At 42.2% G+C, this 27,633-nt stretch overlaps 1 protein-coding gene across 1 annotated transcript in view; it reads right to left on the reverse strand.

Moving 5' to 3' along the window:
* Positions 1 to 23,536, reverse strand: part of gabbr2 (gamma-aminobutyric acid (GABA) B receptor, 2) — a 174,861-nt gene extending 151,325 nt beyond the window's left edge. The window contains exon 1 of the mRNA XM_071500682.1: positions 22,514 to 23,536. Within this exon, the coding sequence (XP_071356783.1) occupies positions 22,514 to 22,828 (315 nt within the window). The 5' untranslated portion in view covers positions 22,829 to 23,536. The remainder of the gene's footprint in view (positions 1 to 22,513) is intronic.
* Positions 23,537 to 27,633: the final 4,097 nt, after the last annotated feature.

Consider the following 27,633-nt stretch of genomic DNA (forward strand, 5'->3'; position numbering starts at 1 on the left):
TTAATCTCCAGAGGAAACCTCTTTTTTTTGTACTTCCCTCCCGTTCGCTGTCTTTTCTCTCTCCCTCTGCATGGCTTGGGGATACTGATTGAGTTAATGAAACTTGGGACTACTAAGCAGAAACACACTTGCCTCCCTCCTGATAACTGTCATGTTTAAGCAATGCAGAAGAAAGATGCACTGTCTTCCATACAGAAACGCACAAGCAGCAAGACAAAACACGCACAGACACACAAACACACACAAAGATACACAACAACACACACTGAGCAAATTTACAATTGCAGGCACATTCAAAAACACACACTTTAACAGCAATCCAAGCTCATTAGAGCATTTCCCTCTCTTAGCCCTGCAGGTTAAAAACACTTCATATTAGCAATGCTTCAAACAGCCATGCTGGAGAGAGACAGGGGAGAAAACTTACAGATCTCCATTATTCATGTTCTTATGCATGCCGCAATTTGCACATCCAGCACACTGCATGGAGAGAGAACATACATTGTATGTTCCTTAAACACACACATGGGTTTAGATGAAAGAAGAAGTCAAGTGAAGGCCCTCAGAGCCACTGACATTATGTGTATATAAGGTATTATTTGACAGGAAATATAAAAGGAAAGTCCAATTAGGCACTGGTGCCGCTACAGGGTATGGAAGTGTGTACGTGTGTGTGTGTGTGTGTGTGTGTGTGTGCAGATGTGCATGTTGTTTACGTGTTTATGCACACACAAGCAAGTGTTCCTATTAGAGAGAGTCAAAGTTAAAGCAAAGAAAAAGAAGGGAGAAAGGGATTTCTTTTTTTTTTTTAAATGATGTAAAGAGGCGAGGGCGAAACAGAAGAGATGCTATATTTACACTGTACTGCACGCAAGCACTGCTAGCCAGGCAGAAGACTGAGCTTTGAATCAGAGCTATAAATAAACCGTACCACTACTGTACTTATGGCAGTTGTGAGCCAATAGAATAGGTTTGACCAGGCAAGACAAATAGGACTGTCAAGGAGGAGGGGGGAAGACCCTCGACTGCAGGTTCTTACAGCTAGATCCCGAAGGGAGAAAACCCCGGAAATATCCTTCATGTCATGTTTGTGTAAAGAAAGACCCTCTGATCCCCCATGAAAAATAGAGTTGTTCATCACTCTGTGTGGATTTGAAAGCGTGGAAGAGGTGCCCGAACTTAAACCCACCCTGAGCTGTTTGGCCTATGTGGGATAAATAACGGAGAAGGACAAATTATAGTTGTAATCAACGACCCTCAACTCGGTTCAGTCATCAAAAGTGAAATCCATCACCGGCAGCAGGTCACAATAATAACTGGCCCAAGGATACATCTGTAGATGAGGAGGATGACAACAGGAGTGCTGGTACTTGTCATACAGTGGTCAACATTGGTTTCTTGAGTGGCCCAATAGAAAGAAAGTGTGACTCATCCCATTTTTAGTTCCAGTAATTCAACGAGAAAATCTGAACTGATTTACATTAGAGACTGATCCTAATTCTACCCCCACCATGCCATTGTGAAAAACGGTTGCAATTGGCCGCAGAGGATAAAACATATTTGAAATATGCCACCTTCTAGTGTCAACTTTCACTACAAACTGCTGCACCATTGCACTCCTCTAATGTGCAAAGCTGCCGGTCATGACAATGTAAGCCGCAGTTTTAGCCTGTAGAATTAAGTCATGTCTCAGCTGTGAAAGGAAGCTGTGAGTAAGTGTGTTGTCGACAGCTTCATTAAAAGAGGGCAGGACATTGCGACCTCCACTAACCCACAAGGCTCATCCATCATTACCGAAACCCCGCCTAAAATAATGGCTGTAAATGAATTCATTCAACTTCCTGGATTTCACCTGACAATCAAGACAGAACAGGCCTTTTCCTCCTTGTGTTTTGTAGCATTTCTTTGTCTATCCGTGCTTCTACACAATTCTCTCCCCTTCTCTATCTCTTTTAATCAACTCTGCTTTGCCCCCTCCCCCCTCTCTGCCTTCTTGTCTCTACCCCCCCCCCCCTTCTGTCATCTCATCTCTTCAGCTATTCTCTCACTCTCTCTTTCATTCTAAACCATAACCCTTAATCTCGCCAAGAGCCAAATCAGCAGATTAGATGGAGAGTGACTCTCGCTCAGACTTTGCCGAGCAGTTTAATGTTCCGTTCAGAGAAAGTCAGAAGCAGATTAAACCCAAGAAATCTTTTTTTTTCTTCTCCCTTTTTGATCCTGGCACACGAGTACACGCAACAAGCAACAACAAATCTTCCTCTTGCCTGCTGGCTGATTGAAATACAGTATTTTGGATGTAGTGTGATTTTTCTGTGTATAAACAAATACTTTACCTTACTTATTATTCTTCATGTAACATTTTTTATTCCACAATTCAGCCTTTATTTAAATGTATGCAAATGTACTATTATTGACATATGTGATAAACTTAATCGAAAGAAGATTTTGCTAATTTATTCACCACCTGTTACAATTAATGTCGTATCCTCAGGCAAACAAACAGAAGCCTTTACAGTTTTGTTTGCGTGTGTGTGTGTATGTGTGTGTGTGTGTGTGTGCCTATGCGTGTGTTTGTGCGTTTGTGTGCTCTTAAAATATTAATTGACATTAGATTTGCATCTCGTATTTATTCCTCGGCTTAAATAAACAATGCCTTTTCATTGCTTTTTGTAGCATTTATTGACTAATAAATAATGCACAGTTTACAGAAATTCTTCACAGTCCACTTGTCACTACATATAAACTTATGCTGGGGGACCTATTAAACCCCTCCTCCCCACCCCTTCTTCTAGCTGTGACACATGTGAATAAAAGACGCATTATCTTAAAGGCATTGATTTTGTGGGTGTGCTAATCAATCGCACAACAGGTTTAATGCATAGTGGAATGAGAGAGAGACAAATATTTACAAACTGACACCCCAGAGAGCGGTAGCAACCTGCCACCATGACGAAAAAGGTTACTTCCACTTGAGGGTTAATCAATCTGTTACACAATAATCAGGGGACATGACAGCACCAGGGTCCCTGGCTTAAACACAGGCGTCCTTGGGCGCATAATGATGATGTGTGACAGAATATTTCCTCCAGGCTTCTGTGTGCCGCATACAGCAGACATCCATCACAACCAAGTACAGGGTAGAGGTGGTGGAGACAAGGGGAAGGAGTGATGGGGAGGAAGAAATTAAAGGGGGAACAAGGGACATCGTAATAGAGGTGAGAGGGTGTGGATTGCTGGTTGGCTTGAGAATCAAACAGCAGGCATGAGGGCTGATGGAGAAACAGGGGTCTTCAAAGAAATGTGTGTGGCTTCATGTTTATGGGTTAAAAAAAAAAGGCAAGTGTTTTTATGGGAACCTTGTCTGTGTTTCTGTGTGTTGGTGAATGCCGAGCACACTGACATATGTTGCACATGCACATTCAAGAGTGTGCCAGGTTTCCTCCGGAGATAAAGAAGCTCCCCGTTTTCCCTTTTCTTAATTTTTCTTCCCCTAATCCTGCTGTATCTCTCTGCTGTTTTCTCTTGCTCTTTATTTATACTACACGTTTAAATATTTCTCAGCTAAATCTGAAATGCAGAAACAATTCATTTACATACTCAATGTATTCCCCCTTTTCTGTGACACACCGAGCCTAGATGTATCTGCTTTCCTTTGATCTTACTTGAGATGTCTCTTGATCTAAATGAGACTGGACATCATGCACGCACCTGTCAAAACGGTCCCACCATTTACAGAGCATTTCAAAGCAGAAAACGTTTTCTTTCACTATTAATGCACATCACAATACCACGAATGCAGACAAAGTCATACGTAAAATGATCAAACTGTTCAAAGCAAGGAACTGTGGTCATATTGTGAAAAAAAATATTATATTGTGTGATTGTTTTTAACATGTGGTGCTGTTTAAAATAATGATTTCAAGTAAACAATAATTAAAAAGGAAAATAATGAGCTGTTTTTGATTGAGACATATGTGAAGAGCTTTTTAATTCTTTACAGTGCTGTCACCTTGCCCCACAACGGACAGAAGTGTTGCAGGAAATGGTAAAAATTTATCTGAAGCATTTATACCATAAGACTTATTTTTATATATCTTCTTATGTATTTTAGAGGGAAGGAATTACCTGGACATTGCAGTAGTTTTTAAGCTAATAATACTGGAACAGGAGTAAATAGTTCATTTGTATGGGGTTAATTTCAGCAGATTAATACAGATTTGCTTGTGGCAGCAGGACAGTGCATGTGGGACTGAATTACTGGCAACGGTGCTCATGATGTGTTTTTAATGTGTTTTGGACAATAACGTAGGAAGGTAGCACAGACGTATAAGATATATCAGGTTTTGGCTACTGACAATACTTGGAAGTGTGATCAGTTTGTTGTTGGTTTTCTCATTGGATTTGATGACAGATGACAGAAATATATATTAAATATATACTACCCTTAAAAGGGGCAGTGAGAATCCAGTGACCATTATAACACTTTCAAAGTTGCTCTTCAGTAATGGGAGAAGAACAAACATCTCTGCCACACTCCATTAAACCCACTTTTTGTAAAATAGCTAAAAGAAGCTAGTCCAGTTATCTAAATGGCACTTAATGGATTTAAAGGACTGTAGCTTGAAAGCTAAATGATACATCTGGCTAATACTGTACCATCCTTACAATACAATGAAGCATGGTAATGGTGGCATTGGCCACGTGGATGATTGTTCTTAAGCAGTGAGTCAGGATCGGGTCTAGATTGAGGGAACGATGCATTCAGCCAAACGCAAAAGAGGTCCTTGACAAAAACCTGTTCCAAAGTGCACATGACCTCAGACTGGGGATGATTCATCTTCAGCATTACAGCGACCCACTGCACATAACTTAACAATGCAGCTTCAGGACAAGCCTATCAACGCTCTTTTAATACATTTGCAAAAAAAGTGAAAAATCTGTTTGTCATTGTCACTGCAGGTTATTGTATGCATACATAAAGTACATTGAGTATGTATGTATCTCTTTCTTTCTCGCTGTGGCACGCGCAAACACTGTGTGCTACTAGTCTGATTGTTAGTGGCAGATCTATCTCTCTGCGTTTTATTTTTTCCCTTTGATAAAGCCTGGGGAAGAAGCAGCCATCCTGCTCACCCAGCCCCCACGCCCTCAGTTCCCGGTGGGTGGTGTTTTCCTCGCCCGCCTGCCGCTCGCCCACTACCGTGCCAAGCGCGACATGTGACAGGAGCAGCACATGGCCTCCCAGCTCCCCTATTCCTCCGCCCCATTCCTCTGCAGGCCTGCCCCCCCCCCACCCCCCCAGACTGTCTGAGAACACCCCGCTACAAGCTTGGCACACTTGTCATGTTCTTTCTCGCTCCCCAGCCTGCAACCCCAAATGACTATCTCGGAGGCATGCGTAAAGCCACACATACGATACACGTAGACAGATATCTGTGCAATTAAACTCACATAATGACACGTACGAATGCAGAAGTGTAGGTACATGAGCATAAAGCCACGTGCTAGGTCTGTGCAGATCAAACTGTTTACAGATGCAGAGATGTTGTGCCCATGTCTGACTTTCATTGCACACATCTTTTTCCAGCACCGCTCTCACGTCATTAGAAAGAGGCAAACATGCCAGGTTGTGTTCGTACCGGTCACATCCAGCCGTTGCACAATTCTAGCTGAGCTGCTGTGATCCCCTTTGCAAAATCCTGTTTTCTCTCTCCCTTCTTCACATTGCATCTTTTCCTCTCTCCTCCCCTCCTGTTCATCCTCTTACTGTCTTCACTTTTGTCTTTTCGCCACAATCTCACCTTTATTCAGCCTCTAAATTATTTAAGTATACACCCCTAAAGAACATGCCAGCTCTGTTTGACTGTTGGTAATTTACCCACTGAACAAATGTGTATATCATCAACAAATTCTTTGCATATCTAACAAAGTGAAAAACTGTCCAGGGACCTTTGAAATACACAACACCATTGAACATGGGGATTATGATGTGAGGGATGGAATCTATGTGTAAATAAAACATAATTTCCTTGGTGGGTTGTGCAGGATCTGAGCATTGAAGACATTCAGTCTCCAGTGTCTAACCAGCTGCGTTAATATTTCAATTACCCTCATGAATAAATGAATTAAATACGCACTAACATTATTCTTGGTCTGCCTTTGTTGTGGTGGAAGGAAGATGTGACAAGCCAGCCAAAAACTTCCTTTTTAATACTTTCAGACTGAAAAGCTGTTGTTCCACAGTGATTTGAGAGATATTGAATATTCTTCTCTAAATTAGCAATTCAGTTTTTTTTTTTAATGATGTATTATAAGATAAACAAATGTAGATTTCTGTAGAAGCCCAGTAACCAGTGATGCAACAAGCTATGATCATTGAAATATGTTTTGTATTTTAAAATACTCCATCTGAACTCTGATTTTCAGAGCAAACCATCAATGGAGTCAACAGATGATCTAGATAGAAATCAATGGCCAGCTCTGAAATTGGAAAAAGAAGTATGCTAGATTCAGTACAATAGTATTACTTTTAAAATCCTGCCTTATTTATCCTCTCCACACAATTCCTCATTTTTCTCTTCCTTCTTCTAGTATTACTTCTCCTCCTCTCAGCTTCGCCTCCATAAATTCTAGCTTGCAATGCTTTTGCCATCTGTCACAGCTTATTCCATGCAGCATCAGAGACTAGCAGACCTTCCTTTTTCAGACGTCGCTGACATTTACATTTGCCCTCTATCAAAGAAAGAAGAATGGTCATGACCCCGTGGTCCCCTTGCCATCGTTGTCACACATTCTGCCTTGAGGAACAACTGAGCTAACACTGATTCCCCCATCGATGCAACGCCACTGACAGCATGAGTGGGTGAGAGGAACATGCAGACACCGTAATTTAATACAGCAACGTTTTAAACAATGTTATAGCCATAGTGATTTCAGACTCATTTTTTCTCCGTAAACTGCTTCTACAGCAACAATCTCCCACATAAATTCCTAGTGGGCCTAAAATAGACAATAATGAGAAAAGCAACTGAAAGAAGCAAAATAACTGCATACTTTGAGAAACAAGCTGAACAGGCAAAGATGTTGCACACAATGAGAGATGGAAGGCCTGTTCCTGAAAATGTGATTCCACTGAGCTGAAGAAACCGGCATGAAGGCCTTGTAGAAATCAATAGAAGCTCCCCTGTGTGTAAGACCAAGTCAACAGAGCAGAGAGCAGGGGCATACAGATAATATTTATGTAGAGGGAGGCTGCCAACAACCGCCAGGGACCATGTATAATTCTTATTCATACATCTTGAAAGCAGTGATCTAGTAAATATGAGGCATGCTCATTTATTCAATAAGACTACATCCAGCAATAGGTCAGCACAGAAGAATTGTTTAGTATGCCACCTTAAAATATTCATGCACACAGCCAACTGCGTGTCTTATTCTTTTTTAAGTTCAGAGGATGTCTCTGAACACACAAAAACACACACTCATCCATTCACATCTGCATACCTTTGTATGTGGCCTGAGTGTGAGGTTCTGTGATCACAGCTACAACATAACGTAGGACAGATCATGTACATCCATGTGTTCGTGATAATCCAGTGAACAGCATCCACGGTGGATGTCTCCGGTACATACAATTAACAGGTTTACCAACCTCATGAATAAATGCACAGCGTGTGCACACTGCCAACTCTAATTGATGTCCCCTTTCCACACAATTTACATACATTAGACAGTACTGCATTGCCAAAGGACCCTTTACACATTTGTCTGCCAAGGCCGAAAGGTGGAAACGCAATTGCACCAACACAGCCATGTAAAAATGGCTTAAAACATTTTAGTCTCATTTTTGTTTTTCTTTTCTGTTATCCCCCACAGGAGATCCTTATGGTTTTAATGGCTATGCTAATCACTAATGTTCCACTAGAATACTAATAAGGGTAGTAATTAGTGTAACATGGGCTGTGGCTCACTCTTGACAAGAGTTGGTTTGCCTTTTAAAGAGCCTGTAAAATGGAGCTAAAATCCCTGGCAGGGAGTGGACATTTAAAATTAGCATTTAGTTTTGTCTGGCAGATGCTTAATACTAGCAAACTTTCCACACTAAAAGCTACTGCAACTCAAAGAATGTCAAAGTTGGCAGACCTTTTCTTTTATCAAAAATAGCCAGCCTAACATCATGCTGGCCAATAGACAGCTTGTTTACACTGACATCAGCACAGGGTTGTGATAGCTCTGACTATGTGAATATAAACGTTGATATGAATACGCCTTAGGAGTAATGTCCTCCATCCGCCCAGATGGCCCTTGGAATTATCTGCTTTACGTGGGATAATGAAATCTCACTCACTATCCAACTGCTTTCTATTGAATTACCGTGATAGGCATCCTTCCTTCTCACAGCTTGGGGTGTCATCAGCCCAACCAGCGTTCAGCATTCATTGGGCACATCCATCACAGACAACTGAGGCAATAAAAGCTCACGAAAGCCCAATAACCATCACAGTACAAAAAGCAGGGATGATACATGGCAGAGATGTTCTTGCTATACTGTAAAATGGGGGTCTCCTCCTAAACACAGTCTGCCATCTCAAAGACAAACGGCTCGCTACTCTCGTGTCGCTGAAAGAGCTCTGTAGTATATGCATTACCTTGGTGACTTAATTGCTTTATCTGTCTTGCATAGTGTGTTGAATTGGCCGAATACGACTGTTGACTTTCAGTCCCTAGACAATCTTTACCTTGGAATTTCAAACATAATGAAAGGGTTTAATAAAAGATGGCTGGCAGAGGAAGTGATGGCCAGTATCTCTTGGCAGCAGTGGTGAAAACCCTGCAGTGCATTCCTCAAGCATCCCAGTGTGGCCATTACACATCACATTATGAAAAAGCTATGAGGTTTAAGGAAATGTGATTAACACAAATCCAGTAAAAACAGTATATAATGAAATGACTGTTTGAATTGTGATTTAACTGACAGCCTTTAAGGGATGAAATTCAGGTGCAGTTGGATCCATATTGGATGTTTCCCAAAAGGAAGAATAAAACAGACATGCTGCCATCACCCTGCTTTTAGCCATGAAACCAATACACACAGTTGGGCAACATGAACATGAACAGAGGAGCTGCTTTCTGGCAAAGAGTGTGTATTTGGACAGAAGGCAAGAAATCAGCACGGAAGTAGGAGCATCTAATCATGTAAATAGTGTTATCACTAGATAACAATGTCTGAGATGAGGATTAGATTATACTGAATATATCCCCTCAGTCTCCATTCAACATGTCAATTAAATGTCAACCAAAGATTTCCAGATTTCACATTTTAAGAATTATTTAGAAATAATTTGATGAATAAATGCAACAGAAATAGACATTAACAGAATTTCATGTTTCAAATACCCAAGTCTTGCTGAGATGCTCAGGGTCTCTAGAGGCGAGAAAAGCCCGGACAGTATGTCAAAACTGCTAAAAAAAAAAAAAAAAAAAACGAGTTCTCCAAGACCACTGAACATTTCTGTTCAAACCACATTTTTTTCTTTTGCTTTAATTTGTTTTTGACTAATAGGACAAGGAGAAAGAGAACACATACTCTCTGGATCAAATAAAGTGTTTGACACTTGTCCTCTTGAAGTTAAGAGGTAGAGCAGATACAGATTGCCTCCTTCACTGTGCATTGTGAGGTCCTTTTGCCTCTTGAGATTGTAATTTATTAGTGACACATGTCAAACAAGTGACTGCTTATTGCAAATATCAGTTTGCATGCTGCAAATTTAATGAAACGGGCCCAAGAGCCCAAGCTGACAGAGTTTTAATAACATGGCTCCAGACTGCTGATCGATGTGAAGCCTCTGTGTGTGGTGTGGTGTGTGTGTGTGTGTGTGTGAGTGTGTGTGTGTGCACTTGTACTTCTATCTTTGTGAGGGCCAGTTTGAGTTTAAGATCTAAGGAATGATTACATTTTTGTCAGTCCCCACAACTTCAAAGGGCTGTTTGCTTGGTTTTAGGCTACATCCACTATAAAATGATCATTTTAAAACAGCAAACAAAAACAATCTCCCTCCAGACGAGCGTTTTAGTGCTGTATCAGAAATGCAAAATGAAAATGCATATCACATGACCATTCAACAGGAAGCAGATTGTCTACTCTGCTGCTTAGCAGACATTTCTTTGCTTGGACTGACAACAATGTGGAAATGTTCCTGAAAGTAATACATGAGTGAATGGACCACAGTTATATAGCGTTTTTCTAATCTTAATGAGCGCTTGAAGCACTTTACACTTTATGTCCCATTCACACATTCATACAGCGCGTGCTATATACACAGTGCACCTCTATCACACACATGCATACATCGAGCACAATTTGGGGTTCAGTATCTTGCCCAAAGACACTTCTGGACTGGAAGAGCCAGGGATCGAACCACTGACCCTCTGATTAGTGGATGACCCACTCTCCCTCCCGAGTCACAGCCAACCCTGTCAGTCACCCAGGCCGCCATGGCAAGCAGATACAACAACATGTCAGATAGGCACCTGTAGCTTTATCCATCAAATCTAAAAATCATAGAAAGGCTCAGGAGTGATCAGGAAATGAGCATCAGTGTCTGTGTCATTGTTTCAACCCTGGAGTTCTCAAACTAAAACGGAGCCAGCAGCGTTTCCAAAAATTTTCTGGAGTAGTATGGACGCCAGGTGTAGAGGTACAAAAAGTGATATATTTTTAAACTAAAACATATTAGTATGAATCAGGGGAAGAGTTGGGGTCAGGCATTCAGTTGTGATGGCTGAGGTTAGGGTAAGAGGCAAGGGTATGCCAATGACTCGTCCCAACAAATATAGTAAAACAAGGGTGAATGTGTGTGTCTGCGTGTGTGCATGTGTCTGCATATCAAGAAATTGACTAGTAAAGGAGGCAGCAGGCCGAGTCATCAGTGTGCTCCCCATAACGAAAGCAATAAAAGGCTCTTGCCTTACAGTAACAGTTCATTAGTCGGACAGGCAGCCGCAGGTCTGTCCAATCAGGACCCCACCCCATCTATCAGCTGCTGTCTGACACAGGCTCTGTAACACTAACTGCTCTTTACAACTACAATTCCCGCTCCGCAACATGGTTTGTTCAGAGATGTATTAAACAAAGAGGCATTAGTTCATTACAACATGTAGAGCAGCTAAGAACAACATTCACAGTGTAACTACTGTGCTTCTGCGTGTCACAGTACAGGAGAGAGTGCGTGGATATGTAGTTGTGTTCTTGTGTGTTTGGGGCTGTGGATTGGGGTTTTTTTGCCAAATGGAGTGGGGACTGCTCAAAAGAAAAATGCTCCCCACTCCTGCGTGTTACTGTTTTATTATTGTTTTTTTTTTTTCACTGACAAAACACAATTCCACTGATACAACATAAGAAAGCACAATTTAATCTGTTTTGCTATCCAATTATCCAACTATCCAGCTGCACACACGCACACCCGCAGACATACATACATGCACAAAGATTAGGACTGAGCCACAGCAGATAGAGCAAACGATCTCTTATCATCATTGCACAGGCTTTTGTCATTGCATGTGGCATGATTGCCTGCTCTGGATGGGCATGGCAGATGTGTATACCACAGCTACTGTGCATGGGCACTTAGAGAGAGTGTGGCAGGGAGTGTGTGTTTGTGTGTGTGTATTTGTGTGTAGGTTACATCTGTGATTCTACTGTCTGTTGTTATCGCTCTTGGCGCACAATGGACTCACCAACTGCTTTCCGCTAACAGGCCCCAGCAATCAGGGATGGGGAAGCGGTAGCCACTATGAGCGGGCAGCAAATGGACAAAGGCCTGATGTGTATCCAGAGACTGCAGAAGCAAAGAGCTGTGGTGTGCCACATGGACACATGCTGAGGCTCACTACCAGCAGCAAATCACAACAGTTACACTTTCAGACAATCCTTGTACATACAATCAGTATGTCGTCAGTTAAAGGAGAAAAATACTGGAAAACACACAGAGGATTACAGTGCTTGACAACCGCAAAATCTAAATGGCACAAACCGTAAGAGGAAAAAGCAAAACGCAAACTGACAGTTTGTTACCTTACAGCTGGATGAGCACAAAAGCATGAGATATTGCTCAAGGGAGCTTTAATGTATTAAATCCAGCAGTCTATTTCTGTAAAATAATAACTTTGAAGGCTGTGCTTCCGACAGGTGCTCCATGAAGGTCCTTATCGGTGCGACTGAGACTGTATAATCGCTCCTCTAGTGGAGCATCTCTTTCTAGAGGAGGACAGAGGAACAGCACTGACAATGATCTGTTCTGATATGAAAAGCAAATCTGCATGGAAAACAAAAGGCAAAGAGTCAAAGTGTGTTATAGTTGGACCTGCTTCCATTTTTCTGCCAGATCATTTATAAAAGATAATAAAATCTGTGTATTAAAAAAAACTGCTGTGTAAATACTGGATTCGGTCTTACTTTTGATGAGGAATTTCTAAAGAATTGTAAAAGGGGTTATTACACTCATAAGTCCTCTGAACCCATCACCGGAATACCTTATAGACAGCTAAGTTTTCATCTTATTGTTTAATAATTTAATAGCATTCTTTAATAGCTTTTTAACAGTGAGAAAGGCTTCACTACAGGGTCTACTGCTGTCTGTGCAGCTAGACCATTGCACCTCACTGGAGAGTGCCTCTATTGAGGCCATTAGTAAATAATATTACTCCTTCATATATGTGTCATGTGACCAATCTGGGCTCCTTCAGTACCTTTGAGGAGTGACTGACTGGTAATTGTTATAAACAGGAAATATGTGTTAGATACCATCAGTTTTTCGTATTAATGTTACAAAGAAAGCTGTGCAGTCTGAGGTAAATTAAATAAGCCAAAGTGCCAATTATGTGGACGGTACTTTTCCAAAGCCATCTTGGGGAAGTGCAGCACCCTGGTGCCCTCTGTTGACCAGTAACAATGGTTAGTATGTCTGTTTACGTGTGGTTGAGGTTTTGTGTGTGTCCGGGTGTGTGTGAGTAAGTGCATGTGTGAGAGGGAAAGATGGCTATGAGAAGTGCATGCACATGTAGGTGCATGTCATGGTGACAAAGACAGAGACAGAGCAAGAAAGGCCATTATTCTTCTGTGGCACCTGCCTGAGTCTCCACTCATCCCAGCTGTGGTCATGACAGCCAACCTGTCCTCTGGGAATAAGTGTTAACTGCCATTCACCCCTGAGAACACGATGCACACATGCTACAATCATACACATTGCATGCTGCCAGGATCACGCAATAGCACAGGCACAGACACACACCAAGTCACCAGCCCTTAGAGTCAAGCACATACCATATGTGTGGATGCATGCAAGCACCAGCATACAGTCACTTTCTCTTTATAAGTAAGCATACTCATACACACCCAATACTAGTGTATCCACGTGTGCACACACACAGACACATCTCTTCCCAAGAAGCAGACAACGGCTGGCTTCCCTTTTTATGTCCAAGAATTACATGAGCTTTAATGTAATTACAGGACTGACAAGGACAGACTCTCTGCTTATTGCTCTGTGCTGGCCCCCCTTGAGAGCCACAGACAGGAACATGCACAGAGTATTTGTCCAATCTCTAATGACAACGGCACACCCTTTCCACGGTAATCCTTTCATTTCTGTCCACTCAGAGGAGAGGGACAGGGAGGCACAGGGGTGAATGTGTGTGTAGTGTGTGTGTGAGGGGGGTGGAGGAGTAAAAGGAGCAGACAGTGATGGGGAGGGGGGGTTAAATTTTAAGGATTAAGGCATAATAATGGCAGACAAAGGCAATATTGAGTCATCCTTTAAAAAGGTCATCTGGAATAGTATTACCTGGGTCAGAGTCTGCTGTGTTTAGGGTTAAAGGTCAAACAAAATTAGAAGAATAGCAATAATAAAATCATCTCACATGTACAACATTTCTCTCTCCTTTGCCTGTCTCTCTCGCTCACACACAAACACGCAGCCTTTTAGTGATGGAAATTCTCCAGACGTGTAACAGCAGGGCACCTCTCTTGGGGTTGGTAACCATAAGCACACAAACACATATTCTCCTGGATCTTGTCTGCAGAAAAGGGAGTTCAGTAAACAGACTGCAACATCACAAATATCATTATGAAAGAATCCTAACGCTCAAACCACATTTGGGAGTTAGAGGCAGTGATTTTTTCAGTCGTTTGCGGTGAAACATGCTATAGCAGTGGATAAACATTCGCTGTGTTAATTGTCTGTGCAAATGGCTTGGCTGGGGATCAGTGGCAGCTTTATAGATGCACCAGCAGAAGCAGCCCGACAGACTGACTTAGTGTTGCACTCAACATTGCAGCAGCCATCTTGTCAGTACTTTCAGCAGCACTGAATAAAAAATTGGATATTTTCATCCTCATCCCACCTCTCGTCTGTCACTACTTTTCCTCTGGTTTATCTGCCTCACCTTCACATCTCATCCTACTAAAGCCCCCAATATCGGGCTCCTCCACCTCTTCATTCATCCCCCCATCCTGTTTCTATCTCCTGGGTGATTTCCCAGCGGGTGTCCCTCAGTACCACAGTACACCCATGTGAATCAGAGAGTAACTGTTTGTTTAATTTTAATGGCAGCCAGATGCCTGGTTCACCACCTTTTGGAGTTGTGCATCTCGACAATAGCAGAGAAAAGAAAGAAAGGAAAAGATTAGGAGGGGACATGCCAACAGATGTCTCATCATAGCGTCTGCTGGGAAAACGCAATACGTTGGCACAAAGAATGGAAAATTAAAATTTGACAATGACAAATTCATTTCAAACCTAATTGATTACCACGAACTAAATTCATTAAAGCATTAACTATACAAGCATGTTGCCTGGTTGTAATTAAGATGCAATGAATTCAGGGCAACATATGGAGATTTTTGGATACTGTATTATCTTTTCAGGTGAGCCCTCCCTAACACTGATATATACTGCACTCTTTTCTGTTATGCTGTCATTCATTTAACATCCAAGTGATGGTGCTGACCACAGTACAGACCCCTGACCACAACATGAATGAGTCTAGGGCACTTAACTGTATATTATTTACTTCAATAAACTACCAAAGAGCTCAATTAGATTCCAGTCAGACACAGTAAGGCAGATTTACCAATGCAGAAAAATGCAAACACAGTGACACCCTTAACAACAGCTGTCTGCTGTGTTGAATTTTAGCAGGAGGCTGCAGTGTAAACTGCCTGATTTTTAACATTATCAGTGTGGGGTGATTGCATCCATCTCGAAGAATCACATTCACATAAGTGCCTTCACCCACACATCCAGTGTGCAGGCTTTTTTTCCATTCTTTCCCAATCTCCAGCAGCACTCATAGTCAAACACACATTTTGCCTGCTTTGCAAGCAACCAACTTGCTTAGGGTGCTGTTAAGACTGAATTCAGCATTTGCCTCTCTGGTGTGATTAGCTCTTGACTTGGTCAGCACATCAGGCCCTGCAAGGTGACTCCACAGACAAGAAATAATGCCAAACACTCTCTTTCTCGCTCAAATTAGCAACATATTCGCACAAACAATGTGAATCAGTCAAACACGCTGTAATCAACTCCAGGCAAATGTGAGGTGTTCTGTGGAGAAAGCCAGAAGGCTAATTTGTTTTTGTCACACTTGAACTCACCTATTGAACTTTACACACAATATTATATTAAATAAAGGATTGTGTTGTTGAAACATGGGCAAGAAGATGTTGCTCTATGGTTAATATGGAGTAATATACTAGAGAACGAGAGCAGTCAAACTCAAGCTTTAGGACAAATCTCTAGGGTAAACAGGAAACTGTGGTCCAGACGCCAGGACTTTTGTTATTAAAAAGCATTGATGAACAAGAGATGGGCACAGGGAACAAGTTCTGAATCCAACACTATGAAGGATGCACAAAGTCTGGGAAGTTTACTGCACAGAAAAAAACATTTCTGCCATTTCATTGCCTTCCATGATCTTTGTATCATCCATTTACTTTTCATCATGAACATTAGATTTATTTAAAATGTTTTGATCAAATCAAAATAAGCATGCAGTGGTCCAGAGCAAGAGACAAAAAATGAAAAGAAGTTGTTGTTTTTTTTAAATGCATTGTACAAAGAGATTCATGTCATGTTTCACTGGTTTCAAATGATTGATAAAAATAGTTTTTATTGAGGTTGAGTTTTTCACTACTCCCCATAGTGAGGGTGCATGGGTGGAGGTGCGGATGTGCTGTAAAGCATTCAGACTATAATGTGACTCCATTTTTATTGGAACTGAACAACACTTTGAATTTAATTGCTCAACTGACCACACTGTCCTGACCTCAGGCAGTGCTGCAGGGACACCAACTGAAAACAGCTATGACCATATGTGGGAGTGTATGTGGTCTGTGTGTGTGTGTGTGTGAGTGGGGAGGAGACAGTTCTGTGTGTGCAGTGGTGTGTTTGCATGGAAATGAAAAGCACAGTGTTTACGAGCATACTGTTGTTAATTTATGGGCTATATCCTACGTGTGCTTTTGTGTCAGAGCATGTGTTGTAAAGCCAGCTTCAGGGCACATAAGAGCCTCTTTTATCCAGAAAGTTCATGTTCCTGGTTATCTTTCTCGAGCCCTCCAGGCCACTGGAAGCCTGACTCAGACAAAAGGTCAGCAATTTATGCTCAAATTTTGTAACTTTATTACAGTGACGCATGTTTCTCTAATTTTGAGTGAATTGGAGCAAAAAAAACATTACAATGATATAAACACAATACTCCCATGAACCTGCATAATGATATTACTGATATAACAACACAAGATCTTGGTAGCCTTTAACTGATCTAATGCTCATACCTCGTTGATGTAGTAATTGCTTTTTTTCACATGGCCATTAAACTATGTAGCCTCAGAGAAACAACGCAAATGGTATTACATTATGATCCAATAAGAATTAAGAGGCTGCCCATTTCCTCTTCCTGTATGGAAGATGATATAATCCTATTTCAGGATCTCCACCCTACACATCTCTCTCTCGCCTCTCTCTCTGATTCTCCCCTGAGATCCTGTCCGTTCTATGAGAAGGGCTGCTGCACATTGATCCCCACTATCTGTGTCGGGTCAGTGGATACAGCCACACTCAGCACTTTCTGCATGCCTAGAGAGTACCCAGGCTGTCACAGGCTGCTTTTGCCTACTATCCCCGAATATTCACTCTCTCCAAGGAACAGTGACAGGTAATCTTTGTTGACCCTACTAGGTCACAGCTACAGCGCTGAATAGGTGTCAGATATTTAGATAATATGTGGCACACAATATGAAACCCTGACATGCAAGATGTCCAAAGGCGCTGCTTCATTTGGCCCATGTCAGATGGTTTTACACAAAAGCTCAGAGGTGAGGTACATTGTATGAATCACTAAGATCAGTAAAGGTTGCTGAATAAATGTATTTGACTTTCACTTTAAACAAATGATTCATTGCTAAAACAAATTCTCCTCAACCCTAAAAAAAAAAGCCAACAGCCCTGAACCAGCTCGTCTTGACTTAAGACCTATGCTTAGCAGCACCCTGACCTCCATTATGGTAATGCCTTTTCACAGAAAACCTAACTTCTTCTGACAAAATGACAGAAAGCCTTACATACGCTCAGGGGGGTGCCCTTCCTCCTGTGAACAAGTGTACTGTACACTGGTTTCAGGCTTGCCAACATGTGCACAAATGTGACATGTTGCATCTCGCCCTCTGAGGAGAGAAAGGGAGGCAGTTATACTGTACATATCTGTGTGCAGTATCTCTGAACATAGGTCATTGCTAACATAATCCCAGGAGGTCCATAGTGTTGCATGGATGGACAGTTATATGCTATAAATACCCATACACTGCACATGGGCAAGATCCACATCTCCAACTGTAGACTCTGTGTCTTTGTGGTTGCATTGATTTGCCTTTAAAATACATGTGTAGTCTAGCACTACAGGAAACATGATAGCACAGGAGCACGTTCCCACAAAGAACATTAAGTGAATTAAGATTTCCTTCAAGAAATTGGGACTGTTCTTTCGAAAATCATCACAGCTGCAAAGTTTCCAAGAGTTGGTATCGAATTGTTTGTTGCCTCAGATGACAGCGTCTACCATTGGTGTTATGACCCTAAGCGTGTAATATAAAATCCTAAACCTCACTCCCTATCAACACACACAAAAGTAAAACAGGGAAGATAGACTGTAATAAAAATTGCACTGCAAATATAGAGAAACATTAACTGAAAATAATTTATTGATTAACTGGAATTCAGTAAAAAAAAAAAAAAAAAAATACTATGTTTATTCATCTCAGCGCTTAGAGCACTTTGCAACCAATCACACTAGAGAGCAGGCTTCAGCCACAACATTATCATATCCTTTGTTATGCTTGTATGGCATCAAAAATAATTTCCCCATACCACAAAAAAAAAAAAAAAAAAAGGTGTTGGGTCACTGAAGATGCATGGGTGATAGGGCTGTCACTTTTTATTCAAATAAAAAATAGGCTGTTCCTTGTCCTCTGAAGTGTCTCTAAACTGTAAGCAGTGAGCCATACTGAATGGATGATGGCACCAAACCATCTGAGATGTGCTATACTGTAATACTTAGGTGGAAAAATTGTGGATTAAGGTGAGGCTGTTTGCTGCGTTTTCAAAACGTGACAAACCTGTAGAAACACTACGCCGAGGAGAAATCAGCTGTGGAATCACTGCAAATTAATGTGACCGCGTCGATTCTTCAAACGTATTTTCTAATTAGGACTTTGAAGTTTTGCTTTTAAATCACTCTGAGAGAATTACGTCATACGTCTTCTCATTTGTTCCAACTTGTTTTTTGAAAATGTGACAGCCCTAGTGAGTGAAACTATATAAGTCTCTTATTCCTCTAGGAGGCCTAATGAAAGGATTCAGACCTTCTATGTCCTCTTCTCTCCCCATTTCCCTCAATCTGTGACACAACAGGCCTGTTTTCCCAAATGTTTCTCAATGTGCCTTAGTCCCAGCATTAACAGAATAACTACTGTACTATACCAACTGCATGTAGGATTAACATGCCTGTATGAAGGTTCTTTATTTCATATATCCTTATCCAAATGTTTTCTCACAATAGCATTCAACAGTTTTTGAAATAGTGCAATCCTAGTGTATAACCACAAAGTTTACCTTTTTGATTTGTGAGGTTTAAATTTGTATCTATTGATACGGACCTTATTGGCCATACCTGAACACAAGATGGCGTTGATTTTAGAAACTTTGCGCACCACTGTTCACTATTCTGCTAAAAAGTGGCATTTCTCTGAGTGGCCCATCTCAAGAGCCTGTCACACATCCTATAAGCCCGTGAACTAGCGTAGCTTAGCCTAGAACGCATTCACTGCCCAAAGTCTCCCTTCCATCCTCTTCCAGTGCTTCCCGTCCTCTCCAAAGCTTTGATCCTCTAAGCCTGCAGAGTTACAGTATCAGTCCTCGGTTACACTAAAACCCACACTCACACATCTAGAGCTGCAGTGGAGGACCAACTCTGGCTCCAGCACTAAGCCTCCCAGTTGATATAATCCATCCTGCTTCTTTTCTACCTGCAATGCTCTGGTTTTCCAGCAAAAATGTATTCTGCAACTGCTTCAGTCTGCTACAATGTCTACATAGGTGAAATATCTTCCTCAGCCTACTCAGACCAGTTCCACAGGAGCCCACATTAGATCATCATCTCCAGGCTTTCCACATCAGGACATCTGCTCAACTTCCAATAACTGCTTATTCAATCCTGTAACCTCCAACCGTCACATTCTAGCAGCGCAGCCTCAGCTCTCAGGCCTTTCCCCGCCGGACAGCCTCTCAGCGCCTCACCATCCCCATCATCAGCACCACCACCCAGCTCCACACCACCAGGGGATGGACTGGGCCTGCTCAGTCTACCCATGGCTACACCGACAGGGGATAAAGGGATAAAGAGCCTCTGCTCAGGGACTGATTACTTACATCTGCCAGGCCAAATCCCAGTGCCCACACATACACACACACGCACACATGCACAAACACCACACAGACACACACTTGGCCTGCTGCTAGCTCCAACGAACGCACTGATGCATGTATTGTTTTCTGACATAAGCATGTGGTATGTGGGGAGGCTTCATGCATGTGTGTGTGTGTGTGTGTGTGTGTGTGTGTGTGTGTGTGTGTGTGTATGTTCAGGACTTTTATTCATGTGTAAGTGAGAGATTAGATGGCAATAAATGTATAATGAAAACATGTATGGTAAATTGTTAATGGCAGAGCCATCACTAACTCCATATTATTGCTCCTATAAACATGTCAAAGGCTCCAAAACCAATATAGTCAACACTACAGCAATAACCCTGAGTAAAGGTCTTCTCTACCTGTTCATGCTCATGAGGACTGAGACACTGCAAACGCTTCAGATCGCTTCATCTGATATAAACAAACAATGATAGTTTCTCATATCTTAATATGTTATTGGAATCGTGCTTCTCTCACTAAAGTCTCTAACTGTTTCTTTATTACGCTCTGTAAATATATAATAACAATACTCTGCTGCAGTAATAAAGTGCCATTTGCACTTCACAGTGCTCTCTGGGGTCACTTGTTGACTTTAACCATGCCAACCTGTGCCGGATGATTTCCTGTAGCTTGTAAATTTACTCTTAAATTGTTGGCAGGGTGTTTTTTTCTGAGTTATTAAAATCAGACCTAACAGGACACATCTGGCCAACGCTCCACATTAACACCATTGATCTTGAAGTAAGAAATACAAGTGCATAAGCTCTGCCACTAACAGAATCATGAAAAAAGAAGAATGTTGACTGCATATTTCTTTATGTATCTGTAGACTGATCAAAAAATTGTTAATGATGGAAAAAATACCATGGGTTCTACAGCAGGCATGGAATATTTTTATTCTGACATTTCAAAAAGCATGATCAGAGCTTGGATTTTCAGCTGGCCCGTATACAAAACAAATGTCAAATACCACGGGATTGGCAGTGCCACAGTGTAATAGAGTTTAGCCTTTGACCACAAAGTCATCAAATAACACTGTTCTCTACTCTTCCCATTGATTGCTAGTATTAGAAAGCTGGCATCATTATCAGACATTCCCAGTGAGCGAATGTCAGGCTGGCCCACTGACCTCTTGCTTCCAGCTCATCTTTCTCTCCAGGGGAATAGAAGGAGAAAAATCGTAACTCTCATAAGAGCATATTAATCCCATGGTCTGAGCGCATGCCGCCTGTGAGAGCTTACCTCTGTCAACAGAGATTTATGTGCTCTTTCACACAGACACACCTATGCACATCCAGTATACGAAATAAGTGCTACTCTGGAAAAAACAAAAACAAAAGAATCATTTAATTTAAGACACACATGGGGCACAAGCTACCATGAGATGTTCTTAATGAGACAAACCTGGATAAACCAACGATTATGAAACATTATAAATACAGTAATTATTTATCTATGTCACAAGTCAATGTCATCTTATTCAGATATGTTTTGTAGTTGGATTGTTTAACAAATCAGTCGCATAATCAAAACCAACATCTATACACGTCTGTGTGATGCAGCAGCTTTAAGATCCTCAGCTACATTATGTCCTCAAAGGCATGTAAATTGCTAAAGCCTCGAAGGCCACTGTAAGCACTGTTGACTGGGTCAAATAATTCAAGCGTAAACAAATTACGGAGAACAGGCCTGCACTGTCAAAGCTTGCGGGGATGACTTCAAGAGGACTTCAGCTGGAGTGGTATATTATTGTTGTTATTGGTATCAAACATACAGATCTGAATTTGGAGGTGGAAGACTGTGAGATTCAAGGGCGCAAGGAGTCAGAAGAAATCGTACATCCAATTACCGCCATCTTCAGGCCCGATGAGAACCAGCCCTCTGATCGTCACAAGATTCACTGGATTCGTGACTGAAAACCTTTTCAACACAAAGCCAGTTCAAGTCCTACACACATCTTATAAAGTGACGACTATAAAAAAAAGACGGAATGCGGCGCTTTGGTCAAAATCCAACTGTGTGACGGGTGTGGATGGCATTTGTATTATCAGACGTCCTGGTCATCCTGTTTCATCCTGAGATTGCGGTAACCATGAAAACCTCCTAAAGCCTATGGGGAGAGCACGGGAGTGTGGCTCTGGGGTGCCCGGGTGATGCGGAGCCTTCTGGTGCTAGGATACATCTAAATGCACTGTCAATGACCAGCGACAGACAGACGAAGAAGGGAAACAGACACTTGGCATTCGGGGTGGGGGGGGTGGGAGGGGGTGGGGGGGAGCGACAGCAGTTGACTTTAGCGCAATGAAAACAAGCTCATCAACAAGGAGGCTGCGCAGATACCAAACATAACAGAACCCAGCGTTTCCCCTCGGACGCACACTGTGTGGAGCGCTGCGGGGCAACACGCACAAGCCAGACACAAGTGCTCCAAACGCGCCACCCCAACCAGCAGCGGCTCAGTGAAATGGTTTCGTCAGTATGTTTACCTCTGTGTCGTAGATTTTGGTGATGAGTGAGAACGAGTACTTCCTGGACTCCCGTATGTGCTGGATGGCCAGTTGGACCGCCGGCTCGATCCCCTGGCTGATGCTGCTCATCAGGGCCGACTCGTTCATGGGCATAAGAACCATGATGGGCAAGTTTTCCCCGTCCCTGGCGAACCAGCTATTGTCCTGTCCGTGTTTGGTGCGGTCGTTGCACACCTTGGCCAGGGCTGGGTGAAATAGCAAAACAGTGAGGAGCAGGCATCCCGTCGGGAGGAACATCTCCCAGCTGCTGCAGTCCCTCCGGGCTGGAGCCATGCTACCGTGCAGGGTGACCGAATGAGATCCCACCGTACACTCACTGTTTGGGCATCGCAAATTCGGGCTCGTCCGGGATGCTCAGACGCCCGCCCGTCAAGCAAATCGTATTTCAAAACAGAGCAGACGCGAAAGCCGCAACAGCCCCTGCAGTGGGCAAACTCGTCCTACGGATTATGACTGCAAACTGTGAAAATATTTCGACTCTAACAGTGCCTCTGTAAGAATATTCCAAGGGCGCAGAGATTTGCGTTGCAGAGAGAGAGAGAGAGAGAGAGAGCTATAGCTTCTCGGTGTCCGTCATCCAAACGATCTCCTGTCAAACAGCCCTCTGATTCAACCCCGCTTTTCCCCTTTAATTTGAATCACTTATCTTAGAAGCACAAGAATGTCCCGAACGATGCTCCGAAAACCCCACTAAGTGTAGACAGAAATCAATCACCCGCTGACAGTTGTTGCGGATAGAAAAATCACCTCCGAAGTAAATTCCCAGTCAAGAGATGTCAGCTGCGGGCATCCCCGCCAAACGCAGCGCCGAATCTGACAAATTACAAGACAAACGAAGGAATACGGAAAACAGACACACATATAGTTGACGCTGAAAGCTTGACCGCAGAGGTCCTAGGGCGAGATGTCGAGAGAGTCTTCCCTGACAGCCTGTGGGACTGGGATGCTCATCTCCGGTGGTGCGTCAGAGAAGCGCTGAAGCCGCCGCCGCCGCTGCTGCTGCTGCTGCTCGCCGTGCGCGCAAGAGGGAGCACTGAATGTGGAGGAGGAGAGGAGCGGAGGGAGGGAGGGGAGGGGAGGAGAGGATTTACTGGGTTTTTATGTTATAGGAGGCAGGCGACGTTTCAGACATGCATGGAGCAGGCTAGTTAAAATATATAGGGCCGTATACGTGTGCATAGCTCTGTTACGCTGTACGTCACAATCAGATCAAAAAGGAAAAAAAAAACCACCTTTTCGAGCTATATTTGTAGTGACTCATTATAAATGCTGATCCTCGGGGATGGTGGGATTGTTCCCACGGGAAGCTGGGCTTTGATCCACGGTGTAGCTGTACCTGCAGCACCTGCCGAAGTATCCTTGAGAATCATGAGAAATGACCTGATAGCTGGCTGTGCGCGTCTCAACCAGAGGATGAAAAAAGTATTCCCACGAGGACCAAAAATAAATATATGGCAATTCCATGTCTAACATAGATGGCCTATTTCCATCTATGTTAGACATGAAAATAGGCCTACTTAAAAGAATTGGGACTTTTTGTACTGTTATGTACTTTAGTGCAATTTCTCATAAACAGTGCCATCTAGCAAGCAGTTAAACAAAATGTGCCAAAACACAGACTGAAGTTGGGATCACTAGGCGTCCTTGTTTACTTTTCCCAGGAGAACGTCATTCTCACAGTAGAAGTGAACTCTATCCTTCCATTGATACTGGGTGAGGACGTATACAAACGACTATTATCATTATCGGTTTAAGTCTTTCTCCACTGTAAAATAATCATCAAATAATTGTATATTCTCAACCGCGAATTCAACAGAATTTCAGCACCATGGACAGCGAGCTCTCCGCGCTGGGAAGCCTGTGCGCTGTCCGTGGTGCTGACTCTACCCGAATAGCTGAACTTCTCCTGTTGACATGCAGTAAACTGCATAGATGAATTTAGTATGGGCTACACGTAACATAGAAAGATATGTCAAGACTAACTAAAATATATAAATCAGGAACTTTGCTTAGGTCAAGAGTTGCAAAAATGATTACACCCTTGATTTAATATTCTTGTGGTCTGGTCTGCTTCTTCTGTCCTCTGTTACTGGTCCGTCATGGCATTGCATGTACAAGTTCACAGCACAATATCTGTCAAATCCTGTTCCGGGCCTGAGCATAACCTTCCTGTGTGTCTTGATGTTTGACGGGAAGTGCTGCTCAGCTTGTCTCTTCAAAATACCCCAGGTACAGGTACCAATAGGATCGAGGTTGAGTGACATACTTGGCCACCCTGCAGCACCTTCACCACCATGGAAGAAAGTTTAGGGTCATCACGATGTTGAAAAAGTGTCTGATGACCCAAGGTGCGGAGAAAGGGTAGCATCTACGAATTCATGATGCCCCATCAATGAAGCACAATTCTCCCACTTATTCAGCATTGATACATTCCCAAGCTTTACTGTGGGGATCATGCATCATGTATTCAGCAGTGGCTTCTTGCATGGACAATGACCATGCATTCCACCTCTATGCAGGGCGTCTATACTGTGAGAAGAAACAGTGAATTATTCCAGTTGAGCTTTCGAAAGCTTTGGCCAGGTCCAAGGCTCTGGCTTTGCAATACTCCTGCACTTTTCTCAGCAAAAAATCTCTGACCTCCTCAGGTGGTGAAAACTTATGGCGACAACTTGAGTGTTTCAGGGAGCTTGTCACAACTTCATACTTTCTGAATTTCTGTATCACTTTTTCTGCTGTGTTCTGACTTAACGACAGTGATTTTCTAATCCACATGTTCCCTTGTCCTCTTTTGTGCAATGAAATCATTTTCTTTCTCAGGTCTCCAAACAATTCCCTCCCATGTGGTGCCATTGTTGTCAGCATTAAGTCTGCAAGTAATCCAACAGACTCATCTGCTGATCAATTGCCCTTAACTAGCACCAGAAAACGTTTTATTTATTTAAGTATTGTTTTTCTAACTTTCAGGAAGGTCTTTTATCACTTTTATCATTTTGAAAATATTTTCCTGTTTAGTATTGACATGTTTCCCTTGTAATTGATACACCAACATTGCATCATAGGGAACTCCTGTAAAGAGAGATAGCTAAATTTGTAGTAGACCTACTCATTTATGCTGTATACTGTACAGTGGCCCACTACCTGTACTTACCCTGGGTAGGTTATATACATTTTTATTCATTGTCTCTGTGCATGAGAATTACCGTCTCCTGTGGCACCGTGGTCCAAAAAAACAGGCAATTATTGCGATAGTTTGCAACACAATTCATGGTATTGTTAAAGAGGCGTGGGAAGAGACCAGAATATGCTGCGAGGGGGTAACTGTTCTCCACATGTAGGAAAAATATGAAAGCCTTTCAAGTCCATCAGCTGCAACTGTATTTCACAACAGAGGCACAAACAGTTTGACCTACACAATTATATAATATGCACAATTACAATCACTGTCAAGGGGATTCGTTTAAAAAGCACCTCGATAGAAGCATAAGCAGAAGTGTAGTGTGTTTCTTCCAGTTCAAGATGAGGATGAATATGGCACATGGCCCAAAAATCTTTAAGTCCAAACTGCAAGACAGGTGAAAGTCTTCATTTCCAATCATCATACAAAGGATGATGTTAGCGTATGCAGTACAAAAAAAATACCATCTGCAAGCATTCAAATTTTTCTAGGTGAATTCACTTTGCTCAGGAAATGGCCATTATGAAGTAACTTTTGCATGATTTCACACCCCGTTCTATAACACAACCCATTTCCTCATGAGGGTTTTAAAGTATGAAGTACTCATGGTTGTTATGGCAGATCTGACCCTCCTGGCCTCTTAAAACACAGGTTATTTATCACAAGGTCAAGACGCTCTATTCACACAACACATAAAGGAACTAGCTAGTCTAGACCTGTTTATCTGGTTCCTAATTTATTTTTGGCATGAATATGTGCCAAGGAAGGCAAGGAAGGAAGTTTGCTGCAATCAAATGTCACGTACAGAAAGCATCTGAATGTGGTCAACACAATACTAAAATAAAAATCAAAAAGAAATAGCTGTGTTTTATGCACTTTATACTCATCCACACAATAAACTCGTCACACAGCTCTATTTTCACTCTCCTCTCCGTAGTCATCCCACTTTTCTATTCAGAGAGGTCCAGATGAAGAAGTAGGTCAAGTTGTCGTCCCATCTGTTTGTTTCACACAAGACAACATCCCTCCCTGCTCTAAACACTCCACCAACACCTAGACAGAAATATGAGGTAGAACACTGCATCCAACAGCAAATGAAACTCTTGAATTGGAAGGCGAGGAAACTACAATTCAACTGGCAATGAAAGGCTCTAAAAATGTGTTTAATTAGCACACAGTATAGTTTGTGTTACATCTGTATCTACAGACATTTCCAGGTACAATCAATCAACAACTCTGAATGGTCACTTCAGTTTTGTCTAATGTAGAAATGCTACATGGCCAGCTAATGATTGTTGCAGATGCCCAAATGAAAATGTCCATTTCATTCCAGATTATGAATCATTCATTAAGCTTTCAATCATGGCTCTGCAATCTGCCTGTCCTCACTAAACGAGATGTCAAGCCAATATATCACCACTAATTGGAACATACTTGTGTGGTATGAAGGGCACACAGTGAAATAATTATGCCGATGTTGGTGCTTGAGCAATCAGAGATGGATTTTTATATTATGGCTGTAGATTCAGTGACCATGCTCATGTAGCAACTTAGACCAACGCTGGGAATGTGTTTTTTTTTTCTATATCAAATTCTTTCGAATTGTGATACTCAAAAACAAGAAGAAGCAAACTAAAGAATTACCAAGGTTCAAGCAACTGTACTGCCAAACACCGGACATTCAGTGCTCAGAAGGCTCATGAGTGCGTGATCCAATCCACACACACACACACACACACACACACACACTGAGATGGCTCACATGTCCCTGTTTAATAGAGATTAATGGGGTGGCCTGGGGACATCCCTCACCAAAACTCTGACAATACACCACAAATGCTCTATGAATTTTAAATGCCAGGTATTCAGAAACGGATGGATGAAAAATGGTATTTATGAT

Source organism: Trachinotus anak, unplaced genomic scaffold (genome assembly GCF_046630095.1).
Source record: "Trachinotus anak isolate AG129_WGS33_773 ecotype Australia unplaced genomic scaffold, CSIRO_AGI_Tana_v1 ptg000016l, whole genome shotgun sequence".
In the NCBI taxonomy this organism is placed as follows: Eukaryota; Metazoa; Chordata; class Actinopteri; order Carangiformes; family Carangidae; genus Trachinotus; species Trachinotus anak.